The 27477-nt window shown below is 42.9% G+C and overlaps 1 protein-coding gene across 3 annotated transcripts; it reads right to left on the bottom strand.

Moving 5' to 3' along the window:
* Positions 1-555: 555 nt before the first annotated feature.
* ppfia3 (PTPRF interacting protein alpha 3) lies at positions 556-26240 on the bottom strand. 3 transcript variants are annotated; one of them, XM_028600353.1, is made up of 30 exons: positions 25686-26240; positions 20503-20604; positions 20057-20296; positions 19906-19965; positions 18679-18807; positions 18447-18539; positions 17719-17771; positions 17529-17622; positions 17210-17344; positions 16572-16655; positions 16166-16297; positions 14916-14978; positions 14310-14389; positions 13644-13812; positions 11969-12189; positions 11097-11334; positions 10481-10614; positions 10242-10396; positions 9542-9641; positions 9360-9441; positions 9033-9233; positions 6816-6881; positions 6233-6610; positions 5887-6062; positions 5309-5406; positions 3320-3495; positions 2373-2441; positions 2106-2271; positions 1142-1203; positions 556-873 (listed from the first exon to the last, which is right to left on the bottom strand). In XM_028600353.1, exons 1-29 carry the CDS (start codon positions 26025-26027, stop codon positions 1151-1153), a joined length of 4089 nt encoding a protein of 1362 aa, XP_028456154.1. In that variant the 5' UTR covers positions 26028-26240; the 3' UTR covers positions 556-873; positions 1142-1150. The 3 variants fall into 3 exon arrangements, with proteins under 3 accessions (XP_028456154.1, XP_028456157.1, XP_028456155.1); XM_028600356.1 differs by having other exon boundaries at positions 6233-6259; XM_028600354.1 differs by having other exon boundaries at positions 11969-12162.
* Positions 26241-27477: the final 1237 nt, after the last annotated feature.

Below are 27477 nucleotides of genomic sequence, written 5' to 3'. Positions count from 1 at the left end.
ATAATAGGGTCCCTTCAAAAGAGATTACTCAGCCTATCGGCTTTCAAGGTGCCAAAAGACAAAGCCTGAGGAGGGTCCCTCTGATGTGCTCGGAGCCAAACAGTGGTCGGAACTCGGACGTGTTTTACCACACCACTCCGACCAATCGGGGACACTAAAGACACCCCTGATGGGACCATAGAAGCCGACAATAGAGCCACGATGGCTGACACTGAACACCATGAGCACAAAGGAGAACACCGGTGTTGTCTATTATAACCGGTTTATTATAACCCGGCCATTATTCCCAATCACTTTACAATTTAACAGCCTTCCAGTCATTACTCTTGTTTTTAAAATCTAAACTTTACGGTGAGGTTAACTTCTGCCCCGGCTCTCGTTAAAAACACCTGTTGTCAAGCAGAAGTTATAAGGCGACACGTTTTGTTGTTTTCAAACTGTAAGAGAATAAATGGCAGCGAGTAGTGGTTACCTCTGTAGGTAGGGAAATGAGCCCTGATATTGCCGACTCTGCTGACTGTGTGCAGACTCTGGCAGGAATGAAGAGGGGGGGGAGAAACCCACGCGACCAACACCGGTGTTGCCCCTTCATTAACCCCGCGGCACAGCCACACCGAGGGAGGAAAAGCAAAGGCAGAGCGACAGGAAGAGAGAGACACAGAGAGAAAACAGCTGATCCCACTCAATCTTCCCAGTCTGATCGGAAAATGCATTCATACATTCTTCATGTCATTTTCCCCTTTATTCCTTTGCTTCTGTTATTGCAGAATGGTCAGACCGATAGATTTATTTGTTAAGTTAAATGGTTATATTCTTTGCTTCTTTCCCCGTGGATGAGCGAGAGAGTTCTCTAGCCCCGATCCAGTCAGCGCCCTGAGGAGAGAAACAGCATTATTCCCATGTCATTGCTTCCGTGGCCTTAATTCAACTCTTGCCTAAATCCCCACCAACCAAACCCACCACTTAAAGACCTAAAATCCCAGGCTCAAACCAATCCGACTCTACAAACAAATACATAAAACAACCAAGTTCAAAGAAATGTGCTGGCCACATGTGAAAGGCATCTCGGAAGAGTTTTGTCTCACCACACAGATAAAACCCAACACCACTACTAGACAGTTTCATTTATGAGTGTTCTCACCTCAGCCCCTCAACAGGAGTACGTCCTCACTGAGGCAGATTCACCCCGGGCACCAGAGCTGGCTGTGTTGGAGACCGGGGAAACAGACACAGATGGGGTCATTATCGTAACTGCCGTGCCTTAAACAGCACTGACCTTCCACAGGCATTCCTATTAAGAAGTGGAATGAGGGATCATAATCCTTCTCTGTACTTTGAAGTGTCTGTTCCTCATTATTGCCAGTTCCTTTGCTAAAGGAAAGAGACATTTCCTCTGCCAAACTAATGGCAGGGTTGCATGAAAACAAACCAATTGTCTGTGCATGTGCAGCGGCTTATATAACATGGCTGACAGTGGTGGAAGAAGTATTCAGATCCTTTACTTAAGTAAAAGTCCTAATACAAGAGGCTTTTTTAAAGACTTTATTTTAGCTTAAAAATAGGAGAATTTTCTCAACACATAAAAGGAACACTTCATCCTTCAGTTTATCACAAACATTCAACATCAACACATCTGGAGATCCGTGGTTTTCACAGAAAGCGGATGACAAACTGTCATCTGAAAGGAACTAAATCTGTCAGACAAATGGAGTGGAGTAAAAAGTACAATATTTACCCCTGAGATGTAGTGGAGTAAGTTGCTTAAAATGGAAATACTCAAGTAAAGTACAAGTACCTTGAATTTGAACAGTACTTAAGTAAATGTGCTTAGTCACATTCCTCCACTGCTGGCTGAAAACTAATGTTTCTATTCAAGGCTCATTTCAAGCCAAGATGTTAACACCTTTATTACGTGCAGGATACCTGATCAGCTCCGACAGAACTTGTGTCCTGATTCCTGTCATGCTTTTCATGTGAGTATTGCCATATAGAGTACCAGGTTGCCACACATCGTTTAAATGGAGACGCGCCTCGAGGGCTCAGAGGAGCCGCAAAAAAATGTGAACATGAGAGCGGAGGTGTCAGAGGTCACGTGTGGTACTCACCATCACTCTGAACCTTTCTCAGGGTAACGGAGGGCGTGGAGATGGCTGAGGCACGGAAGTTAGCAGGCAGGGTCTCGGCGGAGTCGGACGTCACGCCCCGAAGGTCTTTCTCCCGAAACATCTTCCTCCAGGAGGGCGAGCGGGTGAACGTCTTCGCTCCGTCCTGCTACAGAGACAGAGCGTGTGAACAGAAAGATGGCCCGCTCAGACAATCCATCACTTAGTCAAATATGTACTTGTTACTTCGAGATGATTTAGCATGCTGACCTCTTCAGGTCGTCTCTCGGTTCCCATGGAGATAAGGGAGTTGTACTCTTGCTCCAGGAGCTGTCTGGCCTGCAGGAGAGAGGAGACCAAGAGCTTTGAGACTCTGCAGATGACACATTTTCTGCTGCTATTCATTAGTTCATGTTGAAATATCCTGCCTGCTTCAAACCAGAACAGTTGGGACTCTAAAGTATCAGATGTGGCTTGTTATTGTTAAGAGTTAAAGTCTTAAATGTTTAAGACATTTAAAGGCATTTCAAGCCTTTATAATAGACAGCAGACAGGAGAAAGGAAGCGATGAAGAGAGATGCAAACAAAGGTCACTGCCATATTACTTTGAAAGGTTATGGACACATATAGTAGATATAGAATCAAAGGAAATTTGACTTATGTATTCTACACACATAAGTGTGAATGCTATTAAAGACGCTTTTTAAACTAAAAAGAAAACCTGAAGGGGAGTAAAAAGCCTTAGTTCTGCAAGGAAAATATTGTTTAGCGGTAACTTAAAGTCCTCCTCATGTTTGATCGTTGTGCAGAGTTTGACACTAGAAGTGTGTTTTGAAAGAGGGAGAGTTCTCTGTCTTTACTTTAAATCTCAGAACTAGTTTGGTAGCCAATCATGATCCAGTACACAACTTACTCGTTTAAGACTTAAACGAGTGTGATGAGGAAACTCAAAGCCTCCAGCTCACATTTCCAGTGAGCTTGGAGACGTCTTGTTTTCAGCAGTTAGGGTTCATACCACATAACCACAATGTTGATGATTCCCCTCCGGCTTGGCACCACTCACACATGTTTCCTGTCGGCTCTCAAATATATTAAAAAAGAAAAAATGCCAGAAAAAAAGATATAATCTAAAAAACATGCTTGGAGGGGGAAAAAATATTTGCCCTTAAAAACAACTCTTCTCTCGCTACTGTACTTCCTCTTCATAAGTGGATTACCTGTGTGTTCTGATTGGGGATCTGCAGCAGCAGGGCCAGGTCAGTGTAGTCAAAGGTGTCGTCCAAAGCCAGCAGAGCCCCGTGGACGCCGCTCTCACGCAGGTTGTCGCCATACTCCTTCAGACCGATAGTCTGCACCCAGCACATCACACGCTCATTGGACCACACCATCACATCTGGCAGGAGAGAAGGAGAAGGTGAAGGGAGGGAGAGAAGGCATCCATCTGCAAACAGCAAGCTGTCCGCTTGCTGTTTTTAGAAGCCAGATAAGGTTTCGTAATATTCTGCTCACTTCCTGAAGCTGGATGAAACATGCAGGCTTATTAATGGTCTTCTGAGGGGGTTAAATAAAGCTAAACGTGAAACACTCACAAAAACCCACACATTTACTCACTCAGAAAATTCTTCTGTGAAGAAATCAGCCAATATGAACTGACGTGAATGTACAACATGTGTATCCCAAGGCGAAGAGGTGGGAGAGCGAAAGGGTTTGGGTTTGTCTAATGACTGATGCTGTTGACATTTATGTAATCGTTATATAATAACAGCCAAATTGCACTAGAAAGCTGTGGTTTATAATCTCTTCCAAGTATGAGGAGAGGGGGAGCAATAACCAAGGGGTGGTCCAAACATCTCCCAGCAATGTGGACGACTGCAGAAATCAAAGGAAATGTTAGTTTTGTTTGCCAATATTAAAGGTATAGTTCAGATCTTTTGAAGTGGGGTTTTATGAGGTACTTATCCATAGTGTGTTACAGTAGATGGCGGACGGCACGCCCCCATTTTTGGAGAAGCAGGCAGGAGTACCGACACGGAAGCTAAGCAATGTAATGTAATGTATTGCCGTCAGACTGCCCTGTTTAAGTTTACCGGAGAGTAAAAATGACTGTTTTTGTCAGAGGAGTCTGGTGGCTTTGAAGAGAGCGATATAATAGCTTCAGTTCCCCGTCGGAAATGACTGTCTGCCGGCAAGGTAAAGCTGTGAAAATCTTCTTAATATAGCGTACACTTAAACTAATATATATATATATATATTTTTTTTTTAGGTGGGCCTTTTTTTAGCGGCTGCCCCCGTCCACAGCAGCACATTGCTTAGCTTCTGTGCCGGCACTCCCGCCTCATTTCCAAAGCGGGGGCGTGCCAACCGCCATCTGCTGTAGGTAATACACTACTATGACTATGGATGAGTACCTCATACAACCCCACTTCAAAATATCCAAACTACTTACGACTTACTACTACTACTGTAGAAAGGAGCTTTTTTGATCATATCTGATATGTTGGTGTCTTTTAAGTCCATGTGAGTAGGGTACTTGTACAGTATGTACATGGTTCAATAAATAACATTACTAACTGACTAATAAAAATAACAGATATACAAATAAATAAAGGGACAGAGCAAGATACAGTATTAATGTGTAATAATAATAATAATAATAATAATAATAATAAGAAGAAGAAGAAGAAGAAGAAGAAGAAGAAGAAGAAGAAGAAGAAGAAGAAGGGCAGATTACAGTGTATAGTTACCGGCTACGTGAGTACGTTTGCTAATTACATAAGTTACGCAAGAAATGGTGCCTCTCTCGTGTTCTTTTCATTACGGCGGTTGCCAGTACAGAAGTCAGACGATGTTAATTTGTGACTCTTTATATTTAGCTATTGTTGCAGCAGATTAAGCTATTCTTCAGTTGTTTTCAGTCTGTAATGACGAGTACTAAATGTTAACCATTCTTACGACTGGTGTTTTCTGATAGGCGGCCCTATGCGGCCGATACACATTATCCAGTTTACACAGGGTAAAAATCCCAACAGCAATAATTGTGTAAATAATTAACCTGGATATCAATGGTCAAGGGTTTGTATAGTAATCATCGAGGTAAGCCTTGAAAGACAACAGCACAGTGTGAATAGAGGAATTAGTTAGGTGAACGGGGTCAGAGAAATAACAGCATGAGTAATGAGATAATGGCAGAGAAAACAAGAGCTCACCTTTGTTGTGGTGGACGCTCTCCTCCCTCCTCCTCTCCAGCTCCTTGCGATCGTAGTTCAGACGCTTCAGGCACATGATGCCGTAATGCAAACTGACCCTGGGAGAGGTCAAAGTGCCAGAGGGTTGAAAGGAGGTTAACTGAGGGCGTGTTTCCCCTCTCACCTCTACTCAGAAAGCATTAACACAATCCAGCGCCTGTGACCCTGTCAAAAGAGGGCCTGGAGACACATACCTGAGCGGTGTTTTCACTTGATTTGTTTAATTGTTTCACTGTTTTTTAAATTCAATATGTTCTAATAACATCTCTTAATCTCTTACATGCAAGATCTTTCCAAAAGCCAATGAGTACTCGTGATAAATAATCGTGATTTCAATATTGACCAAAAGAATTGTGATTATGATTTTTCCCCATAATCGAGCAGCCCTAATTTCCCTCGCCACACACAAGCACATAGTCAACAGAAAAGAATGAGAGTGAAAACAAGAGAAGTGACAAAGGAGAGAGTGTGAGTTATGGCTGTGAAAAGAAAAGGAAAAAAAAAAAGGCGAGAGTGGCCACGCCGAAGCCGAGCTCTACCTGTGGAAGCTGTCCACCATTTTCAGCTGTCCTCTCAGCTCCTTCTTGGTGAGGTGGTCCAACATGCGGGCATCCACCAGGGACTCCATGAAATAGCTACGGTACTGTGGCAGGCCCAGGCTGGGCAGCCAGTCGTTGCCCACCCACTCATGATTCATATCGCCATAGGCCAGTATCTGGGGGGGACAACCACAGATGATCAACGCTGATTCACGCTCGGCTTCATATCTGATGGTAGTGCAAGTCAGCAGCTCATGACTCACTGCGGTTGGTTTCACTAGAGGTAGAAAATGATGACAAATATGCATCGTGTTGTGCTAATTCTGACTTGTCAGTTGATCCTTACCTGATCCCAGCTGAACTCTTTGAGCTCCTGCAGTGCCGAGACAAGACAGAGAGAGAGAGACAGAAGAGAGAGAGAGAGAGAGAGAGAGAGAGAGAGAGAGAGAGAGAGAGAGAGAGAGAGAGAGAGAGAGAGAGAGAGAGACAGAGCCGGAGAGAGTGATGTGGAGGTTGCGAGGGAAAGAGGAGCAGGGGTCAAGAGCAGGGTGGACGGATGGAGAGATGATGGAGGAGAAGCAGAGGAGGAGGGAGCAGCAGCAGCAGCAGCAGGAAAAGAGAACAAAAGGAAGGAATAGTGTGTTAGTGAACGGGTAATTAGTTGGAAGCAGTTCACACTGAAACAGCAACCAGAGGAAGAGAAGAAGATGCTCAACACTATGTCCTGGGCCACACAAAGAAAGAGATAATAAAGAGGTAGAAATTCAAAAAGAGAAACAAAGAGAGAGGAAGGGGAAGGGGAGGGAGGGGAGAGACTCGTCAACATGATTCAGACCGGACAAGACGCTTAACATAATTCAAAAATAATAATGATAAAACCAAAAAAAAAAAAGAGGGTCAGACAGAGACAGGACAGCAGGGGCACTAACCGGAGGCTTGGTGGCTGCGTTCAGGGACTCCATCTCTGCGTGGGTCATCCACACGTTACTGGTCGACTGTGAACGAGAGGAAAGATGAAGCGGTGAGATGAAACCACATATTGCCTCGCCTGCCTAAAGCCCTGACTCAACGCTTGTACATTAATGCTGCCACATTACGAGACGTCGGCCAACCACAACAGCAGACTGCTTTCTCGTCGCCATGGTGATTGGGATGAACAAGAGGTTCAACTGGTTTACGTGAAGTGAAATCTGTTGAAATTGTGTGAGTGATCATTTTTTAAACATTTCATCTCATTAATATGATTCATGGTGTAAATAAATACCAAGCCAAGCAAAGGATTTTGAAAGCCAAGTCAAACCAAAACTTGGCATTTGTTCCAAATTCCCAAAATCGAGTCTTTGGTTATTTGCAACTTTATCTTTCTTGGAACAGGAAGACATTAAAACACAGGAGCACAAACGCATGTGCGTGCAACAGTTTTAAGACATTTTTCAACATGTGGTTTGGCTTTGTCGCTGTGTGAGAACGCAAAATTTGGGAAAGTGTAGTTTTTGTTGCCAAGTTTTGTTTCGAAGGTTAAATAGGTGGAACTTTATCAGTACCAGCGCAGTTTACTGTCCTTCTCCTATGGAAAATACACTCATATTTTTATTATCTTTGACATTTATCACATGCAGGATACGTTGCATGTCCTATATTCCATTTAACAAAATCTGCTTTTCATTTGACATCATCCCTATTTGATATCATATACTGTCAATAACATTTTATTATTATTTCTGTATCCTATTATTAGTTTCTCCTGCAAATCTCCCAAGGATCATTAACATTTTAACTGATCTCAAAACTACAAACCTTGTATGAATGCAACATTTGGGTATTATCAGCACAGAGTCTATGCTCAGCCAGAGATGGGAAGTACTGAACACAAGTAGATTTTTTCAGATATTTTTACTTTTTACTACTATACTACTATTTATTTTTGTGCCGACTTTTTACTTTTACTCCTTACATTTTTAACATGAATATCGGTACTTTCTACTCCTTACATTTTACAAAATAAGCTTATTACTTTAGTTTCAAATAATTTACCGTTATTATTTTTGGCGTCATCAATACCGAATTCAATCTAATTAGATGGGAATATACGTTGCATTTGACACACCACTACAAGACAACGCAACAGATTCAGCGGCATTCATTCGCGGCAAATCATTGTGGCTTGATGGCGGTAACGTTAGCACATAGTAGTATGGACGGCGACATGATTGAAAATGAAGAAAACAGAGATCCCAGATATTCGGCAGACAAGCAGCAAGACATTCCCAATCATTCTCAGCCTTATCTGAGAGAGATGTTTGAGATAGACAGTTGGCATCAAGTCAGAATCTTATTAACCTGGAGTCCCAGTCTCTGTCACAATAATCATATATGTGATGTTTTTAGGGCTGTGCTCGATTGAAGAAATTCTTAGTCGACTAACACTCATTCAATTGTATTAATCGACAGATCTGTAAATCTGAGTTTCTCCGTAAAGACTCATGCAAAAGCACCACTTTAATTCTTGTGTTTACCAGAGATGTGCTTGTACATTTCTTGGAAATAAGTCATTCAGCATGAAAAAAGCATCAAACATGACTAATTGACTAAAGAAATCTAAGTTGACTAAGACCAAAACGACCGATTAGTCGACTAATCGACTAAGAGGGAGCAGCTATAGATGTTTTAGGCCTATTGGCAGACATCCATTTAAAATGTAGGCAATGGCATATAAAGAGCCTTTTTTCCATGTCCACTGAAGTTTCTCAGCTTGCACTCTAGTAACATTTGTGTGGTCCGGAAGCTTTGCATAAAAAAATGGTTGTCATTTGCAAGGCTACTTTTACTTTTAAACTTCATGTAAATTTCCAAGCCTGTACTGTAAATGTGTACTTCTACTTTTACCAGAGTATTTTTTAACACAAGTATCTGTACTACTACTTGAGTAAGGGAAATGAGTACTTTTGCCATCTCTGTGCTTAGCATGGAGAATGCTGCCGGCCTTAATAAGAAGGTGTTTAAGATCTTAGCGTTCTCAAATTAAAGGCTTCTTTACCTTTGAACCTATAGGGAAGCTGCCTGGGTTTTGTTTATGACACAGGACCATTTGTGGATATAATTTCTCTTTTCTTTGAATGAGAATGTAAAATGTATTCAAGTCTCACCGAGCGGGTGCTGGCCGGGGCAGAGGGGCTTGTGAGGGACACCATCTCCTGGATGGCAAGCCGCAGTTTGAGGCGGTGAAGCGGGTTACTGATGCCGATCTCCCTCTGGATCTCTGTGTCCGACAGGTTGGCCATGATGGCGCCGCTCTTCACGTTGGCGCGACAGGCTGCGACGTACCAGGCCGGCATTCCCACCCACAGCTGGAAGGAGGCAGACGACAGATTAAATAAAGGACGAAAATATGAGGAAAGAATGTTAGATGGATCCAAAATTGTGTTCTTTAGTTAATATCTCCCATTCCTTAGGATTCTGTGATTGCACAGTACCTCCAACCAAGACACAACAGTGGGTCCGTCCCAGGATGCAAAGGGAAGTCCTTGGCGACATGCTTCCTCCAGTAGCTCATGCCTGGTAAGAAGAGGAAGACTTTGATATTTGGTGCCATTCAAGAGAGAGATCAAAATATTATTCTGACAACCAAACAAAAGAGGAGACATAATTCACAAACTTCTTCTTGCTGCGGCGGTCTTTATCTGCTGGACCCAGAGTCCCAGTCTTGTTAATCCCCATTGGGTCTCCAGAGGCCATGTCTTCAGAGGGTGTAGATGCTGGAAGAGACACAGTGGGGTCAAAGGTCACAAGAATGAAAGATAATATAGAGATAGTCTTGCATTGTTAAGACCTTCCTCCACAGCGCTGCAGAGGAAGGTCTGGCTAGTCCACACAGCATTCCCGGGATGGGAGAAAAATGTGCTCTGGTTTATTGGCATTTCTTTAAACCAATCACAATCGTCATGGGCGCCGCTAAGCCCCGGACAGAGCAATGGTGCCGCTGCAAAATAGCCTCGGGAAGGAACTAGTTTTGGTGGAACGTGTAAGTTCAAAAATAGTTTTAGCCGTGCAACAGAAAACTCAGATTGGACAGATAGTCTAGCTAGCTGTCTGGATTTACCCTGCAGAGATCTGAGGAGCAGTTATCCATATTCCTCAGAAATCCACCAGAGTTTAGAATTCAAACACAAAGAAAGTGGCAGATACCGGACATCCGGCTTAAATGAGGGACAACTAGCAGAATTTCCAGGGGGGAACCTGAACAGTCCCTGGAAGTGAAATGTCGCCATCAGTGAGCCAGAGCAAACATGTTTAAATGAAAATGCTGACAGCGTGGATGACTGATAAACAGTCAGTGTTATCCTCCATCTGTTTACCGAGAGAAGCAGATCCATCCCGCCCAGGTTGGCCCATCCTTCCTTTCTCCTTCTTCCCAAAAAGCCGACCGATGGAAGACTTGATGCTTTTCTTCTTACTGGACTTGTGGAGGGAATCTTGGCTGCTGTTGGAGCTGCTGCCATCTGCCGAGAGACTGGAAAAGGACAAAGGGAAATCACTGAGAAGAAAAAAAAAAAAAAGGAAGGTTGTGTTTGTATTTAATGTGAGGCTGCTATACCTGCGAAACTCCCGGGGGTCGTCAAGCATTGCTCCTGGATGAGTGAGGGTCATCCTGTCCAATCGCAGTGCACGAGGAGTGGAAGGAGGCGTTGAGTCAAGAAGAGCGAGGGAACGGTCCTCGTCTTTGCTGTTCTGAAGGACAAAATGGAAAAAGAGGGATATTCAAAAACTAATATTTCTTGTAGTGATGCTCAGCGACCTCAGGAGCTATTTTTCTTTTAAGCTCAATTTCTGTCCTAAGCTGTTTTTTGTTTTCCTGCTTCATCACTTGAACCATTCTGTTCTAAACTCCCACGTTAACATTATTACTTTCACAATCACCTCTGACTGCATGTTTGGTGTTTATTGCACCATCTTTTGTAATCCATCCGCCCGTTTCAGAAATGCTGGAACCAAAAGCGTGTCTGGCACCATCCTCACGTCATACCATCCTACAAGTTATTTGAATCAACCTCGCCCAATCTAACAAGCTGTTAGTTAGAATAACTGCACTCCTCTGACCCTGTCTGCATGATTTACACGACTCACTGTCTGGAGGAGCTGTTTGCATAAACATAGAGGTGAAATACAGAGGCGAGATATAAAAAAAAAAGGGACGGGAATAGAAGCCGTACCTGTCTATCATTCTCGCGGGCCGGGGAGTGAGGCAGGCGAGGGGTGGAGTGTCCAGAGCTGGGGGGAGAGGGGGAGGCCAGGGTGGAGGATGTGATGGACGAGGGCATGAAGCCCCGTCCTGTGCCGTCTCTCCCCAGGGAGGACGGAGGGATGGGCGGACTGTCCAAAGCCACGCTGACCCTACTCTCGATCTCTTCGGCCCGTAACTCCGTGTTCTCCTTCTCCTCCTGGATCAGCCTGGGTTGGAGAGTGGAGGGTGAGTAAAACAGGAGGGACTGAAACATTTGGACGATATGATGAAGTTAAAATACTGTACTGGTGTGTAGTTCATGCAACACTGAACAGATCAGGATAGAGCTAAAGAAACTGTTCCTCATGTTGGAAAATAAGCGCATTCATTTTCTTGCTGAGAGATAGATGAGACTAAGATTTCTGTACGAAAAATATGAAGCTATGGCGAGAAGTCGGTTAGCTTAGCTTAGCTTAGTTTATCATAGAGACTGGAAACTAGCTTGCTCTGCCCAAAGTTAAAGTCAAAAATGCTGCTCACACATTGATGCACCAGTATTAACAATGTATTAATGTCAGATATAATAGTATATATCAGTCACTGGAGAACGAGCACATTTACTTTTGGTACTTTAAATCAAATTTGCTGATAATACTTTTGTACTTTTACTTAAATAGAGATTTAAATGCAGGGCTTCTAGTTTTAGCAGTAATGCTCCTGAAGGATCGGAGTACTTCTTCCACCACTGCAGTTTTTCTTCAAACAGTGTCAGAGAGGTGTTGATACGTTTGTTTTTGAGACTGTAGTATGTGTTGGTGTCATCAGACGAGGTGTTCCTAACATCCCTCCCAGCTTCCGTACTTGATCTCCTTATTGATGGCCTCCAGCTGTTCCTGCAGCATGATGGCCAGGGTCTGCACGTCCGTCTGTCCGCTGGGGGACAGCAGCTCTGAGCCAAACCGATGCTCCCCGTCGTCCTCGTCGTCGGAGCAGCCCACATCCAAGCCCGGGTCGAACCCAGTCCCCAGTAGAGCCCCGCTCTCCCAGTCTGGGTACTGTACACAGAGAGTAGTACTGTAGTTCTTCAGTGAAAAAACAAAATGTTACATTAGTTTATCCATCCATCCATCTTCGTCCGCTTATCCGGTGACGGGTCGCGGGGTACATTAGTTTATTTTTTATTTTTTTATTGAAATAAGAAAGTCATAGAAGATATGGATAAATGTAATATCAACCTGCAGGTAACAGATGCAGTTAAATAATCCCAAAACTAGACCTCATTTTGATTACATAAGAAATGCAAGAAATCTTCTTTTCAAGTGGAAAGAACAAAAAACAGATTTTGTTGCAAATGATGAATGATGAAAAAATTAGGGCTTTACGACATTTCAGAGGGAACACATTTTTCCCAATTCCTGATGTAAAGGTATTAGATACGGAAGCGTAGTGCTGCCACGCCTGAAAAACTAAAACCTATCAGTATCTCGTTATTACGGGTTTTACATGTTTTACATGTTTTAACAAGATATTTCCACATTATAACAATAAATTATCACATGAATAATGTAATAATTTATTGTTAGAACGTGAGACTTTTCACATGATTAATAGTATATTGTACTTGATAAGTTTGAATGTTGTTAAAACATGAAAATATCGTGAAAATATCTTGTTAAAACATGAAAACATCTTGTTATAACGTGAAAATATCTTGTTATAATGTAACATGAAAATAGCTTGTTATAACGTGAAAATAGCTTGTTATAACGTGAAAATAGCTTGTTATAACGTGAAAATATCTTGTTATAACGTGAAAATAGCTTGTTATAACGTGAAAATATCTTGTTATAACGTGAAAATAGCTTGTTATAACGTGAAAATAGCTTGTTATAACGTGAAAATATCTTGTTATAACGTGAAAATAGCTTGTTAAAACGTGAAAATATCTTGTTAAAACGGGAAAATATCTTGTTATAACATGAAAATAGTTTGTTATAACGTGAAAATAGCTTGTTATAACGTGAAAATAGCTTGTTATAACGTGAAAATATCTTGTTATAACGTGAAAAAAGCTTGTTATAACGTGAAAATATCTTGTTATAACGTGAAAATAGCTTGTTATAATGTGAAAATATCTTGTTATAACGTGAAAATAGCTTGTTATAACGTGAAAATATCTTGTTAAAACGGGAAAATATCTAGTTAAAATGTGAAAGCATCTGGTTAAAACGTGAAAACATTTTGTTAAAACGTGAAAATATCTTGTTAAAACGTGAAAACATCTTGTGAAAATGGGAAAACATCTTGTTAAAATGTGAAAACATCTTGTTACTTCCATAAACTTTTCACATAATGTTATACTGATACGTTTCTCTTTTTCAGGCGTGGCAGCACTACACTTCCGTAATTAGATAATGTTGCATATTTTACCATGTTTTATTGTTCAACAGAAAAGTAACTGAGATGCTTCTAAGAGGAAACAAGTGCAACAAGATGCAAATGGATGAGAATGAATCTGGGTTTGTTGGATTCTCACCTTGGTAGAGTCCTCTCTGGCGGAGCTCCAACGTGCCCGGTGACTTCGCCTGACCACGCCCCCGGCCGAGGCGTTACCGAAGGGATCTAGGTGAGTGGTCGAGCCTCCTGGGAGCGAACCGCTCCCGTGGGAATACCTCAACTCCAGAGCGCTACCTGGCAGAGAGCGACTGGAGAGACGGAGGGAAAAAGAAGATGATGCAAGGTAAGAGGAAATGGTAATTATCTCTGCAGGGTGGATAAGATTGTGGCGGAACACGGAAAAACACAAACGTAACACAGCTGGCCATAACAAAACTAAAAGAATATATGAAGAAAACTGGTGCTTTTACTTCATATAATGTGTAAAAGGACATCACATTCCCATGAACAGGTTTACAAAAGGCTACAAGTGTTGAGACGTGCAGATGACAATGTGCTAATTAGAAGTGTTGGATCATGTATGTGTGTGTGGGCACCCAGTCAATGAGTGTGTGTACATATCAACACTGTTTTTAGCCCTGTGAGTGCTGACAGTGTTAAACGCCTCCAACGTGGAGTGATTTATCTACAATGTCTGACAAGATAAGAGACACGGCACAACACTAGCGTCTTTACAGCCAGACAACGCTGGAGACTCTACATCATGTTTAGAGTTTCACTATTTCTGTGTTAAACAGCAACAAACCTGGAATAAGAGCCCCCGGGCCTCGCTCTCAGCTGATCTAACTCCAGCTGAATCCGCTCCAGCTCCGCTATCAGCTGGTCCTGAGGGTGGGAAACAGACAGAGTTGGTGGGGAAAAAAAACCACATATGACTACTAGCTTTAACTAGAGATGTTCTGATACCGATACCAGCAACGGAAAAGCCTCCGATAATGCCTAAAATGCAGGTGTCGCAAAGTACTTGAGTTTATGTACCGATCCCATACCACAAAATTTTGCCCAGAAGAAAATCTACTTTAAAGTAGTTTATTCATGTTCTTTGTTTCCGTTATGACTGACTGTCAAACTGGATTTTAAAACAAAGTTCTGTGGCGTTCATTGTTTGTGTTTGTTCATGTTTCACAAAGAGTTTAACAACAAAAATAGCAATAATATCACATCCATACATTGATAGTAGTATACTGCTGTTAAAACATAATAAAATATATGTATTTTTTTTTTCCACACTGGTATCTGATGGGTACGCGGCATCTGCCGATACGCAAGTTCAGGTATCGGAATCGGTATGGGGAAGGCAAAATGAACATCTTTAGCTTTAACCAAGAGTGAAGCTGAGAGGCAAAGGCACCTTGTTTGCCAAGAGATCGTCCTGGAGTTTCTTCATGTTGGATAGTTCCTCAGACAGGGCATTCTGGAGGTGGAAGAATGAGAAGTTTATTACTGTAAAATAACAACAGCATATTCTGAATGAGAAACTGGACAGCAGGTTTAGTGAACTGGTCTTACAGTGGGATTATACACAGGAGAACTGGGAAACACCCAGAAATTCTGTAAGAGGACATCAGCTACCTACACACAGCACAGCAATGTTTAATAACCCAGGCAGTTTTCGGTTTTTAACCCAGACTGTTCAAACGGAACCGAGTGGTTTAAGCCTAGTTTCACCCATATGTTATGTCCCTGCGCCTTCAAAAGTAGGTTTTCCTGCTGCAAATAGACACTAATCTCTGTGATTTACAGTAACTATGCTCCTTTTGGGATGCTGACTGCTCAGAAAATGCTTCCGGTAAATACAAGAGAAGGAAAATAGGTGGAAGTTGTTAATAAAGTGCTGATAATGCACTATAGGAAGTAGGTAAAGAAAAAAATGGAACCAGCGATGAGTTTTGGGCCAGATTTTTACCCATCACTCAGACCCTTTACTTAAGTAAAAGTCCTGCATTCAAAGTGAAAGTATGTATTATTGACAAAATGTACTAAAAGTAAAATGCAGAACAATGACCCATATGAGTGTTATGCTATTATCTACTATATAATAGTATTATTATTATTATAATGGCATTAATGTGTAAATAGCATTTTTACAGTTGGTCAAGGTGGAGCTTATTCTAAATTTGACATAACGGATGGTTAATCTGTATTAATGCATTAGATTGTATAATGTGATTATATGTTTTGTATTTAAAGCAACTACACTGTAGCTGTCAGACTAATGCAGTGCAGTAAAGTACAACACACTTCCCTATGAAATATAGTGGAGTAGAAGTATAAAGTAGTCTGAAATGGAAATACTCAAGTCTAGTGAAAGTACCTCGAACCTGTACTTAAGTGTTGTACTTAAAGTAAGTAAAGTTACTTTCCACCACTGTTCTGTATGTAGGATTCACAGCTGCTTTGAGACACTTTTGGAATTCACTTCCTGGAGGGCAGGGAGGTGCTACCAGGTGAACATACCTGACCCCAAGAGTTCATTTTGGGATAAAGAGATGCACCTTTATGGGTGGGGGGGGATTGAGACATTTTCTGTTGCAGATTTAGGAGGTTTAGATCAAAATGAAGAGAGGCTGTGAATTATGGTTTGGAGTCTGAGCAGGTCACCTTTTCTTCCAGGGCGGCCATCCTCTCCTTCAGGTGGAGCTGCAGCCGCTCGTTGGACTCAGAGAGCAGCTTGTCCACCGTGTCGGAGAGACGCTTGTTGTGTTCATCGTTCATCCTCTCCCTCTGCCTCGCCTGAGGGGGAGAGAGCGAGACGGGTGAGAGCAAACGAGAAGGAAAAAAATCGAGTTTGAGGAGGAGGGGGAGGGGGACAGAAGAGAGTTAAGAACAAGCATTCTGCTTGACTGAGAGCGAGAGGCAAAGATTTCTATCTGAATGTGCACGGTCAAATAGATGATTTAGAAAATTAGTGTGCCTTTGTAAGGGCTGACAAAAGGAACGGCATGAAAGAGGGGGAGGATGAAAACAGAGGAGGAGAAAGAGAGATGGAAAAGCAAGCATGACTCACCCTCTGTAGCTCCTGGTTCTTCTCCTCCAGTTGAGCCTCCATCTGTCGCAGTCGCTCCTCAAAGTTACCATGACGCTCCTCCGCCTGAGTGATTGGAGAGGAAGGAAGCGGGGTTAGAGCCTAATACAAATTAACACAAAGGAAACAGCTTGTTGACCGAGTCTACCAATTAGTTACATGCCTGTACAGATCACAGCGTAACAAAAAACGCTTGTGTCTTATAGGGCCATTCATCTTATCCTTCTGCAGAAGCCATCTTGCCTGAACATGCAATAAGTAATTGTAGCCATTTAATGGGTTTGGCTACCTGGAGGAGAGTGAATTGTGTTTTTTTTTTTTTTGGCATTGAGTGAGTATTGTGTTTACAGGAATGCTGGAGGTTAACATACAAGCAATTAAATCAGTCAGTCATGAAGAATTTATGCGGCATGCAGTTCTTGACGTGTTGAGTGCCCAAGGATCAAATAGCTGAGCTGACTGTGTGTCATGAGCTGGCTTTCATCTTCAGATCACTTGATTATGAACTACTGGCACCGCTTGATGAAAACATTTGGTATTCATCAGTCATTTGACATCTCGTGTTCCGATTCACTTATGCATGCATTCACACACACACACACACACGCACATGCACACACCTTGTTGAGCGCTGCCACTCTCTGTGCAAGCTGGGCCTCGATCTCAGGCAGTGTCTCAGCCCTCTGCAGAGTTTGCTGCAGCTTCTGTTTGGCATCATCCAGACGCTCCTGGAGCTGCCGGTTCTTCTCCTCGCTCTGTAAGAAAACAAGGATGAGAGGGAATGGAGGTGAAACTCGGAGCGCGAGGTTGCTGAGGGCAGCAGACGTCATTAAAGCCACCGGGGGAGAAAAAGAAAATACATTAATGGCACGCTCTGTGTGCCAATGTGAAACATGGCCAAGCTGCGAGTCAACAGCAGAAACATGGACTTTCCCCCACCTGTCTGTAGAGTGAGTCTTTACTGGCCAACTCGTTCTCCAGTTTATCTTTTGTGTCGTGGAGAGACGTCGCCTCCCTCTGGGCACTCAGGTACCTGCATAACGGAACAAAAGCGGAAGACAGACGGAGCAGTGAGGGAACGCTTGGGGAAGAAGGTAATGAGAGTTCACGAACAGACAGAAACACAAACCTGCGTTCTAACGTGGTGATTCTCTCTTCCATGTCTTCCCTTTGACAGAGTGCCTGGAAGAATTAAAGTGAAGACATTTTTTTTTACTGTATGTAAAGATTCTGATGTAGAAATAGAAAGCGAAGAGGTACCAGACAGAGAAAGCGGGATCAGGCTAATGTCAAGTTTACAAGTAGGTGTTGATCAAAGGGAATTCACTGGGCTCCAACAGCTATTAGCTGAAGAATGATAATGACTGGTTGTTGTTGACAGCTTTCAGAAGCACCCGCTTATGCAGTTGCACAAGTCAAAGAGAGACAGAGGGGGGAGAGTAGGGGAAGATAAAAGAACAGCGAGTGAGGAGAAGCAGTTAGACCGGGGGAAGACATAAAGGGAAGAAGGTTTGCTGAGTAAACTGTCTCGACTAGTTCTCGTTTGAAAACGCCCCCCCCGCACACACACGCACACACGCACACACACGCACACACGCACACACGCACACACACACACACACACACACACACCTTTCAAACAGCTACACTGACTGATTACCGATGGCACTGTCACCATGGCTACAGGGTAGAGGCTCTGGTGCGTACAGTAACAGCTGCCAAGTAGGCAAATGGCTTTGTTACCATAGAAAACTGTTAAATATCTCTGTGAGGATGAGCAAAATAGACTCTTTGTGCCACTGTGACAGACACACATAGTGGCGGTTTATTGTCTGTCGACAGCTCGGCGAGTCTCACCTCTTTCACATCCCTCTGTAGTTTCTGGTTGGCCACCTCCGATCGGGCCAGCTCCCTCCTGGCGGACGTCAGCTGCTCCTCGATCTCCCCGACCTGACGGGAAGCCAGAGTGTGGGGATACAAGGCTGAGCGAGCACACGTCATTTTCTGTTTGTTAGCATCATGTGGCTTGTGATATTTTGTTTGTTTTGGAGTAAGCGCTAGACCATAAGACTGCCTCCGAATCGAGTACCTGTCTGCACATGAGGGCCAGTCTCTCTTTCAGCTGTCCCAGCTCGGACCTCTGTCGCTCTATCTCGCCCTCTCGCTGCCTGTCGATGTCTGCGTCATCCAGGATGGAGGAAGGCCCGTTGGGAAGCTTCTGAATGAAGAGAAAAGATTTCCTTAAATTAATGGTAGGGGCTAATTGAGTGATTTTGCGATTGCGATATAGTTCCCGATAACAGAGGGAATGTTCATTTTGGTATCATTATTCACATTCACAAAAATATTAAAATTCATATGATTATAATGTGTTTTTAGCGAGGATTTAATCTGTAGGATACGATTTGAAGGCTGGGACGTCTCTGCAGCAACACAGTACTTAATTCAGAATAGTTTGATACATATTTTCTCTTTAACAAATATTGCATTCCCCCTCAGCCCTGGACCAACCGGAAGGACTGAACTTCTCAGCAATCAGATATTAGAATGGCAAGCTCTCTCAGTATATTTAAAAGTAAATTAAATACCTATCTTTTTAATCTGTGTTTTAATCTGAAGTTTTAATCGTTAGTTTTTGCATTATCCATGGGGTTTATTTTATTTTATTCTGTTGGTTTTATGTATTCAGTTTTAACATTTTATTTTCTTATTGTTGTAATTTTTAGTTTTTTTTTTATTTCGGTGTATTTCAATGTTGCTCTGTGAAGCACTTTTGGTTGATGTTTTATATGAAAGGTGCTATATAAATAAAGTTGAGTCGAGTTAAAATAAAGTAATAGGTAACAAAAACACAATTTACTCGTTTGGATTATAGCTTGTGAAATATGGGTCTCATATTTACTTTGTTGACTATGGAGCGAAAGAATCAGTCCTAATCGGTGTTCACGTTCACGTCTCTATTGGAATCAATACAGGACCTGCCGCTAGTCTGCTAAAGAGGCGTGGCAGCGGTGAAACCCATGTGAGACAGATACAGGGAAATACTCGGAGTAAGGCCATCCTGGTTCTAATCTGTCTGTTAGCATGTTAGCGTGCTGATGGTTAGCATTCATCTCAAAGCACCGCTATGTCTACAGCCTCACAGACCTCTTGATGTTACTTTACACTGACTCTTTTCTCATGTTAGGTGGTTGAGAAGTTCACCTTTCTGGGTTTCTACTGTCACTCTGATAGCACTACAGGTCAATCATGGATGTCAAAGTTCTTTATGAGGCATCTACATTTCTGAAATTGCATAAGAAATGCATCCCATTACCTCTTTACCGTTGTCTAGTCCCTGCTGCCGTCGCTTTATTTGTTCCCTTAAAGACAGAACCTGAAACAATGTGGAAGAGGAAAGGTCAGGAGAGTCTCCGTCACTCATTAACAGACACCTGTGAGAAACAAGCACAGAAACGTGGACCCACCTCTTGAGAGGATGACTGCAGCTCTTCCTCCAGGGACGCCACACGCTCCAAAGCCACCCGGAGCCTTTCCCTGACCTTCTCATCCAGAGCTTTGTGGTGCTCAAACAGGGACTTGAGGGCTTTTAGGACCTCCACCTCGCTAGAGACCCCGGCTGGGGACTGGGCCTGCCTCTTCACCACGGTCATCCTTAGGCTGCGCTCGTGACGGGACACCAGGCACTCCAGATGTTCCAGCAGCAGCTGGAAACACATGTGGTTCACATACAATAAAGCCTCCCCACGGTGCACCTCTTATCGGTTATAAACGGTCTCAGATGATTAGAGTTCACATTTCGCTGGGAATTCTTTCAGAACAGATACAAACTCATGCCAAAAGAATGAGACCAGAAGTTTAATTAACCAAATAAATAAAGAAGATAATGTTAAACAGACATAAGTGTACTGACTCGTGTGTTGTTCCTCTCCGCCTTCAGCTCGGCTATCTCCTCCTCTCTCTCCAGCAGCTGTTCCCGGCAGAGGTTCAGCTCTTTGGTCAGCACTGCAAACTCCTGCAGGGTCACAAGAGGGAGCTGTTATTGACTCCATGATGCTGCATGAGGTCAGGATCACACACACACACACACACACATTCATCAAACTGTATCAACACAATCTTTTAGAATAGTCTATATCCTTGACGTTCCACTTCCGGGATTGCTCTGTTGCCGAGGGAAAGTCCTCCGGATTTCACTCATTTAGCCCGGATATCCGTTGCCTTGGGCTCCCTTTGTGTTGGCATTTTAAACTCCGGTGGATTTCTGAGGACTATGGTTAACTGCTCCTCAGATCTCTGCAATCCAGACAGCTAGCTAGACTATCTGTCCAATCTGAGTTTTCTCTCGCACGACTAAAACAACCTTTGAACGTTTCACCAAAACAAGTTCCTTCCCGAGGCTACTTAGCACCGCCCAAGACAATTGTGATTGGTTAAAAGATATGCCAATAAAACATTGCACATTTTTCTCCCATCCCGGATTTCTGTGTGGACTCGCCAGACCCTCCCCCGCAGCACCGCGGTGGAGAAAGGTCTGGCAAAGCGAGACTATTTTAGAATGAAGCGCTGTACTTTCTCACATTCCCCAAACCTGCTGTGGCTAGGGAGTAGGGCTTAACGATTTAGGGGGAAAAAATCTAATTATCGATTTTTCTGCCAAATATTAGGATTCAATGTGCGATTTAAAAAAAAAAATGTTTAGCTGAAGTTCAGTATTTACTGTGTAACAGATAAAACCAGCAGTAAGTGTTTTTCTTTTAATAACCATAGAACATTGAACAGTAACACACAGAGCATTCATACAAAAGCTAAAGTTATAATAATAAAACACTAATTCCAATAAAAAAATATCAGTACTTTCCTGTAAACTGAAATGTCTGATCTGCCTCAGTTTAATAGCATCATTTACATATGGCACCTTCTAATATCATGTTAAATAAAGAAATAAAAAAATAAAATATGGACATTTCTGTAAACAATCTGTGATATGTTACATTATTCTCATCATTATTATGCTCAACCAAATGTTACATCAAATATTCAACTAAATATTGCACATTCGATTAATCGCAATCTTCAGGATCTAAACGAATCGCTTTTTCTTAAATCTCGATTTGAAAAGAATTAGCCTAATGGTTCAGCCCTACTACGGAGTGAAGTTTTCCAGGTTTCTGCCTCGTATGAGTGATAAATGTTGAGTCAGAGGGTCTGAAACCAACAAATGAAAATCAGTCAACACATTGTTTTTCCCAAACTCTATGGTACCATCTCAGCATGAGGTTACCTCTTCTGACTCTGGCCAGTTATCCCAAAGAACCATACACTATTGAACATATGAACAAAGGAAAAAAACTGCAAACGGTTAACGTGTACTGCCAATATTTTCCGTTAACCCACACGGCACACTTAACTACAGTGAACAATTTGACAAATCTTGATTTCATTAGCAAACTCACACATTCAACCTCACAGAATGTAACATGCACAGACGGGCAGCTATGACTGAAAGAGGAAACCGCTCCACACAGCACATACAGTATAATCTTTGCCATATCTACCACAGCGCTCACAGTTTATGGCCACCGGGAGTCTTAAACCAGGCCTCGATGTAAAATATAACAACCAGCTTTATTGCACGTGTTGCACCTGAAATTGGTTTAATTGCTCAATAACCAGGACTGGCTGTGCATATGCCTGTCATTAAAACAAACGCCTGGAGGTTAAACAAGCATGAGAGAAGCTGGAATGAGGCCAGGCAAGTATAATGTCTAATATTTCCAATTGACAGCAGTGTCCAGTTGAACTGTTGTGATTTTGTGTAATTTAATCCGATTATGTATAATGGGAGGTTAGCTACATGATAGTTATGATGAAATATCTAGAAACTAAACAGTATCTATGGCAACAAATAAACAGAGAGGATGAGCGACATCATGAAGCACTTTCCGCAGAACTTTCAGCAAAGATGTCTTAGTTTCTGTCATCACAACCCTCCACTAGAGCTGTGACAATTCCAAATGTAGCTGTACAATTAATTGTCTCAGAAATAATTGCAATTTACAATAGACAATTTATGTATTACCTTTTTAAACAAATTAAATTTATGAATGAATTCCAGAATACGCTTTTGGTTATATCACTTGGTTATGTGACCCAGATAATATAATAACACAAGTACACAGCCTATGAAGTAAACTACGCCTCTTTATTACCATCAACAGGCTTAGCCCTTAGGACCTTAGCTAATGTTAGCAATGAATTGCAGTTAAACAAAGAAACCGTGATTATGTAAAAATATTGACAATTAGACGATTATGTAATAATTGTTACAGGCCTACCCTCCACTGAACACATTATGCACACATACTGTAGCATGAGCACTCGCCCGTGCACTGATTGTCCACTCTGCTCATGTGTGATGGCGACGTGATGATGCACACACGACACTGTCCTCGACCACGTGTTTGTGCGGCGAATCATGTGTTTTTAAAAAAAACAAAAAAAGAAATAACGCAAACGAGACATTAAAGGGCACCGATGCATGCTGCTGTTATCTTTGCTCGGCGTTAACAATGATCGGTTCACCCACACGGCAGCAAACAAGTGCCTTACCTCACACCCTCTCCCAGCCAAAATGTGTTTAAAAAGTATAGCACACACAGTACAGTCTGTAACAAGGTTTTAGGCTCATGTGCTCACTGGGAGGATGAGGGGAAAAGAAGACGTGAAAGGAAGAAGCTTATTTAAAAAGATGGAAGTAGGGAGGACCAAGGAAGAAATGCTGTGTGCAGATGGCATGTTCTGGGCCCAAAGGATATCATATTTCTGTGATTATTTCATGTAAAAGATGGAGTGCAAGAAATGGACCGCAGGTACCAGACACTTTCTGGATTCCTCTGTCTCTTTCGGGCGCCGTCATTTTGGTCGATGCAAATCATTCTGCTCTGGCATTCACCTCTTTTCTACTCTCTCCCATCTCTGCCACCCCCCCCGCCCCCTTCATCCATTTCAACCTCCCCCTGTCATGATACACCACATCTAAAACAGACTCTAGAAGCCACCTCATTAGCATGCAGCAATATGCAAATGGATGATTTGTTAGTCTCTGTGTGTTTCATATCAGCAGGTTTTTTTCTTTGTGTGTGTGTGTGTCTGTGTGTGTGTGTGCCATGCTGTCACTCTCTCCATCCTCTCTCCTATTTTTCTCTCTTGGCAACATCTAACACACACAGGCGAACTCTGTGAACTCATCTACTGTAGAATGTTTCATAGCCCTCCATGTGTTCCTTTGGCTGTGTGTCTGTGTCTGTGTGTCTGTGTGTGTGTGTGTTTCTGTAGATGTGTGCACCATATTGATCTCCTCTCAGTGAGGTAATATGGCCCTTTAATGTCCAGTCACTGTTAGAATGTGCAGCGCCGCTACATCCGTTATTTCATTTTGATCTTTCAGGCGCTGCGACATAGAGAAATAGTGCACTAACAGTGAGGGAGGCATCAACGCCGCCCAAGGCATCCTACAATGACTCTTGCCTGAAAATAGAGATGGAGCTCTTGTATGTTGAGCGGAATTACAAAATGATTAGCTCTCGGGCACTGGGATGTGGGAGAATATAATGAATGGCTCCTGCACTACAGGGGCAAATGCAACATTGTGCAATCATCATCAGGTTTTAGGCAGCCCCGGTTTGATTTTGAAGATTTTTTTAGCTTGTTTCTCAAATTGTGACTGCATTTCCTAAATGACATATCTTATCCTTATCCTTATCCTTATTTTAGTACTCTTCCAACTCTGCTGCTCACAACGATGAATCTTCAAGTTCAAGTTCTTTTTGTATTCGTGTTTTCTTTTACGGCATTTAGATGTTCATTTAAAATAACTTGCACAAAACAACAAAAATAGCATCATTTGGAACTACCATACATATACTGTAAATATGATTGCTACATTTGTTTTTGTTTTTTAGATGATTTGTGTGGACTTGTCGGCTGATTTTCTAATATCGAACAAGGCTGTCAACAAACATGTCTCACTCACTACCACTATGCAGTAACACTTATGTTCTGTCTAAGTGCTGAAACATGTACCTTTGTTGCTGCTGTGCAAATGAAGTGCTATAAAGCATATATATATATATATATATATATATATATATATATATATATATATTACATATTATATTATGTGAATGTACACCATTTTCTTAGTTGGTACCTAAAAGGTAAAATATTTGAGACGTTTTCCCCTTTTCATAATAACATGCCTAACTTCATTAGATTTGAACACGACACCCAGCCTGAGACTGTATGCACATCCCCAATTTAATTTAGTACCTGATTTTAAAGGTGCAGTTCACCCTAACTACACACCCACGTGTCAGTCAACACTCCACTGAAGTCAGCATACATATACCTAAAGCTAACAGCTAATAGTTTATTTCTGGCTCTAACTTTCTAAAAACAGCTTCTTAACAAAACAATGCATGTTTTGTAAATATACAAATAAAAAAAAACGTGTCCAGGTATCCAATATTCACCGAATCATCTCCACTCTTTTCCTCAATGATAATGCTTCAGTCATGCGTGCAGCGCAACGTATCCCAGCATGCTACTGTAGGATGTGCATGGTGCGTCTGTCAGCACTGTGAGTAACAAACGGAGATAACGAGGGAAATATTGCACTTGTACTCAATCCACCATGCACTGCATTTGGACACCAAATCTAAAAGACATTTTACTCTGACTGAGTCTTAATTTTGGGGGTGAAGTGTTTCTTTAAGTCAAACATGCAGAGTAAAAACTGAATGCACGTATACTGAACGACTACGTCTACAGCCTTACATGCAATACCATTTCAAGCCAGTTGCACAGATACCTTTTTGATTAAACCTTCCTTCATCGGACAAGGCAACACTAAAATATGACCCGTTCCAAATTTAGGTATATAGTACAATGATAATAAGGCTGGATTATAAGCAGTAGAGCTGAGAGATGTGTCGTACAGTACAGTACTGAAACAGCATTGTGTGATATCCAAACTGGTGAGATTGTTGGAGGTGTGTGAGCAGCTCCACCTCCTGACCCCCTGAGTCATCGTACCTGTGGCAGGGCGATGGACAGCTGTCTCTGGAGTGACTCCTTCTCGTGGCCCAGATCTCTGAGGCGGAGGTGTGCTGTCCCCAGACTGTCCTGGGTCTCCCTCAGGCTCTCCAGCAGCCTCTCCCTCTCCGTCAGCATGTTCACCATCAGCGACTCCAGGTTGCCAGTGCTGCCCCCCTCATCGCTGCCGCCACCACTGCCGCGGGAATCCCTGCTGCCGTAGCCGCCGATGCTTCCGATCCCTCCGCTCGCCCCTCCTCCGACCCCCGCCGGGGAAGACGAGCCGCCTCCGCCGCCGCTGCGCCCGTCCTCCGAGATGGTGGGCATCACCTCGCACATCATCTTGAGGCCTGGGTGTGAGAGGCGTTATCTGAGAGGCTGTCTAGGACACTTGAGCGCAGCGTCTGAGGAACCACTGACTCGTCATGAAACGGCGAACAGCTGCGTCGTTGGTCAGGGGGAATTTCCTCGCAAGCCAATTGGGTGGCAGGCAAGAGGCAAGTGCAGGGCCGTGAGACCAACAGGGCAGCTCTGTGAATGTGTACGTGAGAGAAAAGTGTGTTTTTTTGGGGGGGGATACAGTGTAGGGCGACAGGTGCTGAGGGTCTGGTGGAAGGGTGGGGTGGGGGTGCAGGGGTAAGAGGGAGAAGTGCAGGTTTGGTGGATGACCTCTGACCCCCCCCCCCCAGGCCCAGGCTTCACTGAGATGAGAGATGAACCTGCAAAGAGAAGAAGAAAAAAAGGGAGAGGATATTTTTAGGCAAATGTGAGTTAAATCTGATAGAACAAAATAATGGAGGGACACAACAAGATGATGATATAAATATGATAAAGCTTTTATATTTCCGACCAGGTTGTCTCATAACATCACACATATGATCCATCCACACACACACACACACACACACACACACACACACACACACACCTTTCTCAGGCGTTTCTCCAGACCTCAAAGAAAAGAAAGAATAACCATTGCTATTACAGCAGCATTCTCTCTCTTCCACTGACTGGCATCGCGATACTCAACGTATTGGCTAATTCATCCATCAGTGCATGTCTCGGCTCTATATGTACCCGAGCGTCCATAGTCATAATGGTGAAAATGAATGCGGATGATGCACGGAAATGAGTCGTGAATGGTACCTTTCCCTCAGCAGCCGTCACGGAAACCCAGAACAATTATCAGGCCTGTAGGTAGCAGAAAGATGCGGCGCTGTTTCATACATTCATGTGAGAAAAAAAAAGGGTGTCATCATGAATTGTAATTACGTGCGGAAATAGGTTCCTTTCTACGGCTCCGGAACCCCATTTGTAGAAATACTCTGGGTGATTCAGGAGGCTTATTATCCTCAGGTTGTCAGGACGGGAAATGAATTGCCGTCTTAACATAATAAATGACCTAAATAGGGGAAACACATGCATTTAATGCATGTAGGGCTGTGCAGGATAGGCTATAGCCTCACGCCGCTATCACATCTAGCAGGAGGTGCCAATCATGCTGTAAATGATGTAGGCCTAATTAACACATGCAATCAGACGTTATCATTCAATTGGGATTATTTTTAGTGATGTGAGAAACCTAAACGTCGGAAAACGGAGCGCCGCTTTTGGCTTTATTCCGACTGCAAGGCGTCTATTTCCTATCAACACCCCACTGCCCCCCCGCCTCCTCCCCGCACCACCCCACTCCCCCCACCCATAAAAACAGCTGGACGGTCGAACGCACAGCTAGATCTGTGTAGCCCACCGAATATCACGGTGGATATCAGCCGCCACCAAAGGGTTTGTG

Source organism: Perca flavescens, chromosome 15 (genome assembly GCF_004354835.1).
Source record: "Perca flavescens isolate YP-PL-M2 chromosome 15, PFLA_1.0, whole genome shotgun sequence".
Lineage (NCBI taxonomy): Eukaryota > Metazoa > Chordata > Actinopteri > Perciformes > Percidae > Perca > Perca flavescens.
This window is presented reverse-complemented; position numbering and strand designations above follow the sequence as displayed.

Bases quoted from the DNA above. Each gene is read 5' to 3' on its own strand.
- ppfia3 (XM_028600353.1), bottom strand. From the start codon at position 26,027: ATGATGTGCGAGGTGATGCCCACCATCTCGGAGGACGGGCGCAGCGGC. The intron at 16,656-17,209 runs GTGTGTGCATGT...CCAATCACTCAG, and splicing joins GAGTGGCAGCGCTCAACAAG to GCGGAGGAGCGTCATGGTAA. The intron at 14,979-16,165 runs GTGACCTGCTCA...TTCCACCTCCAG, and splicing joins TGGCCGCCCTGGAAGAAAAG to AATGCCCTGTCTGAGGAACT.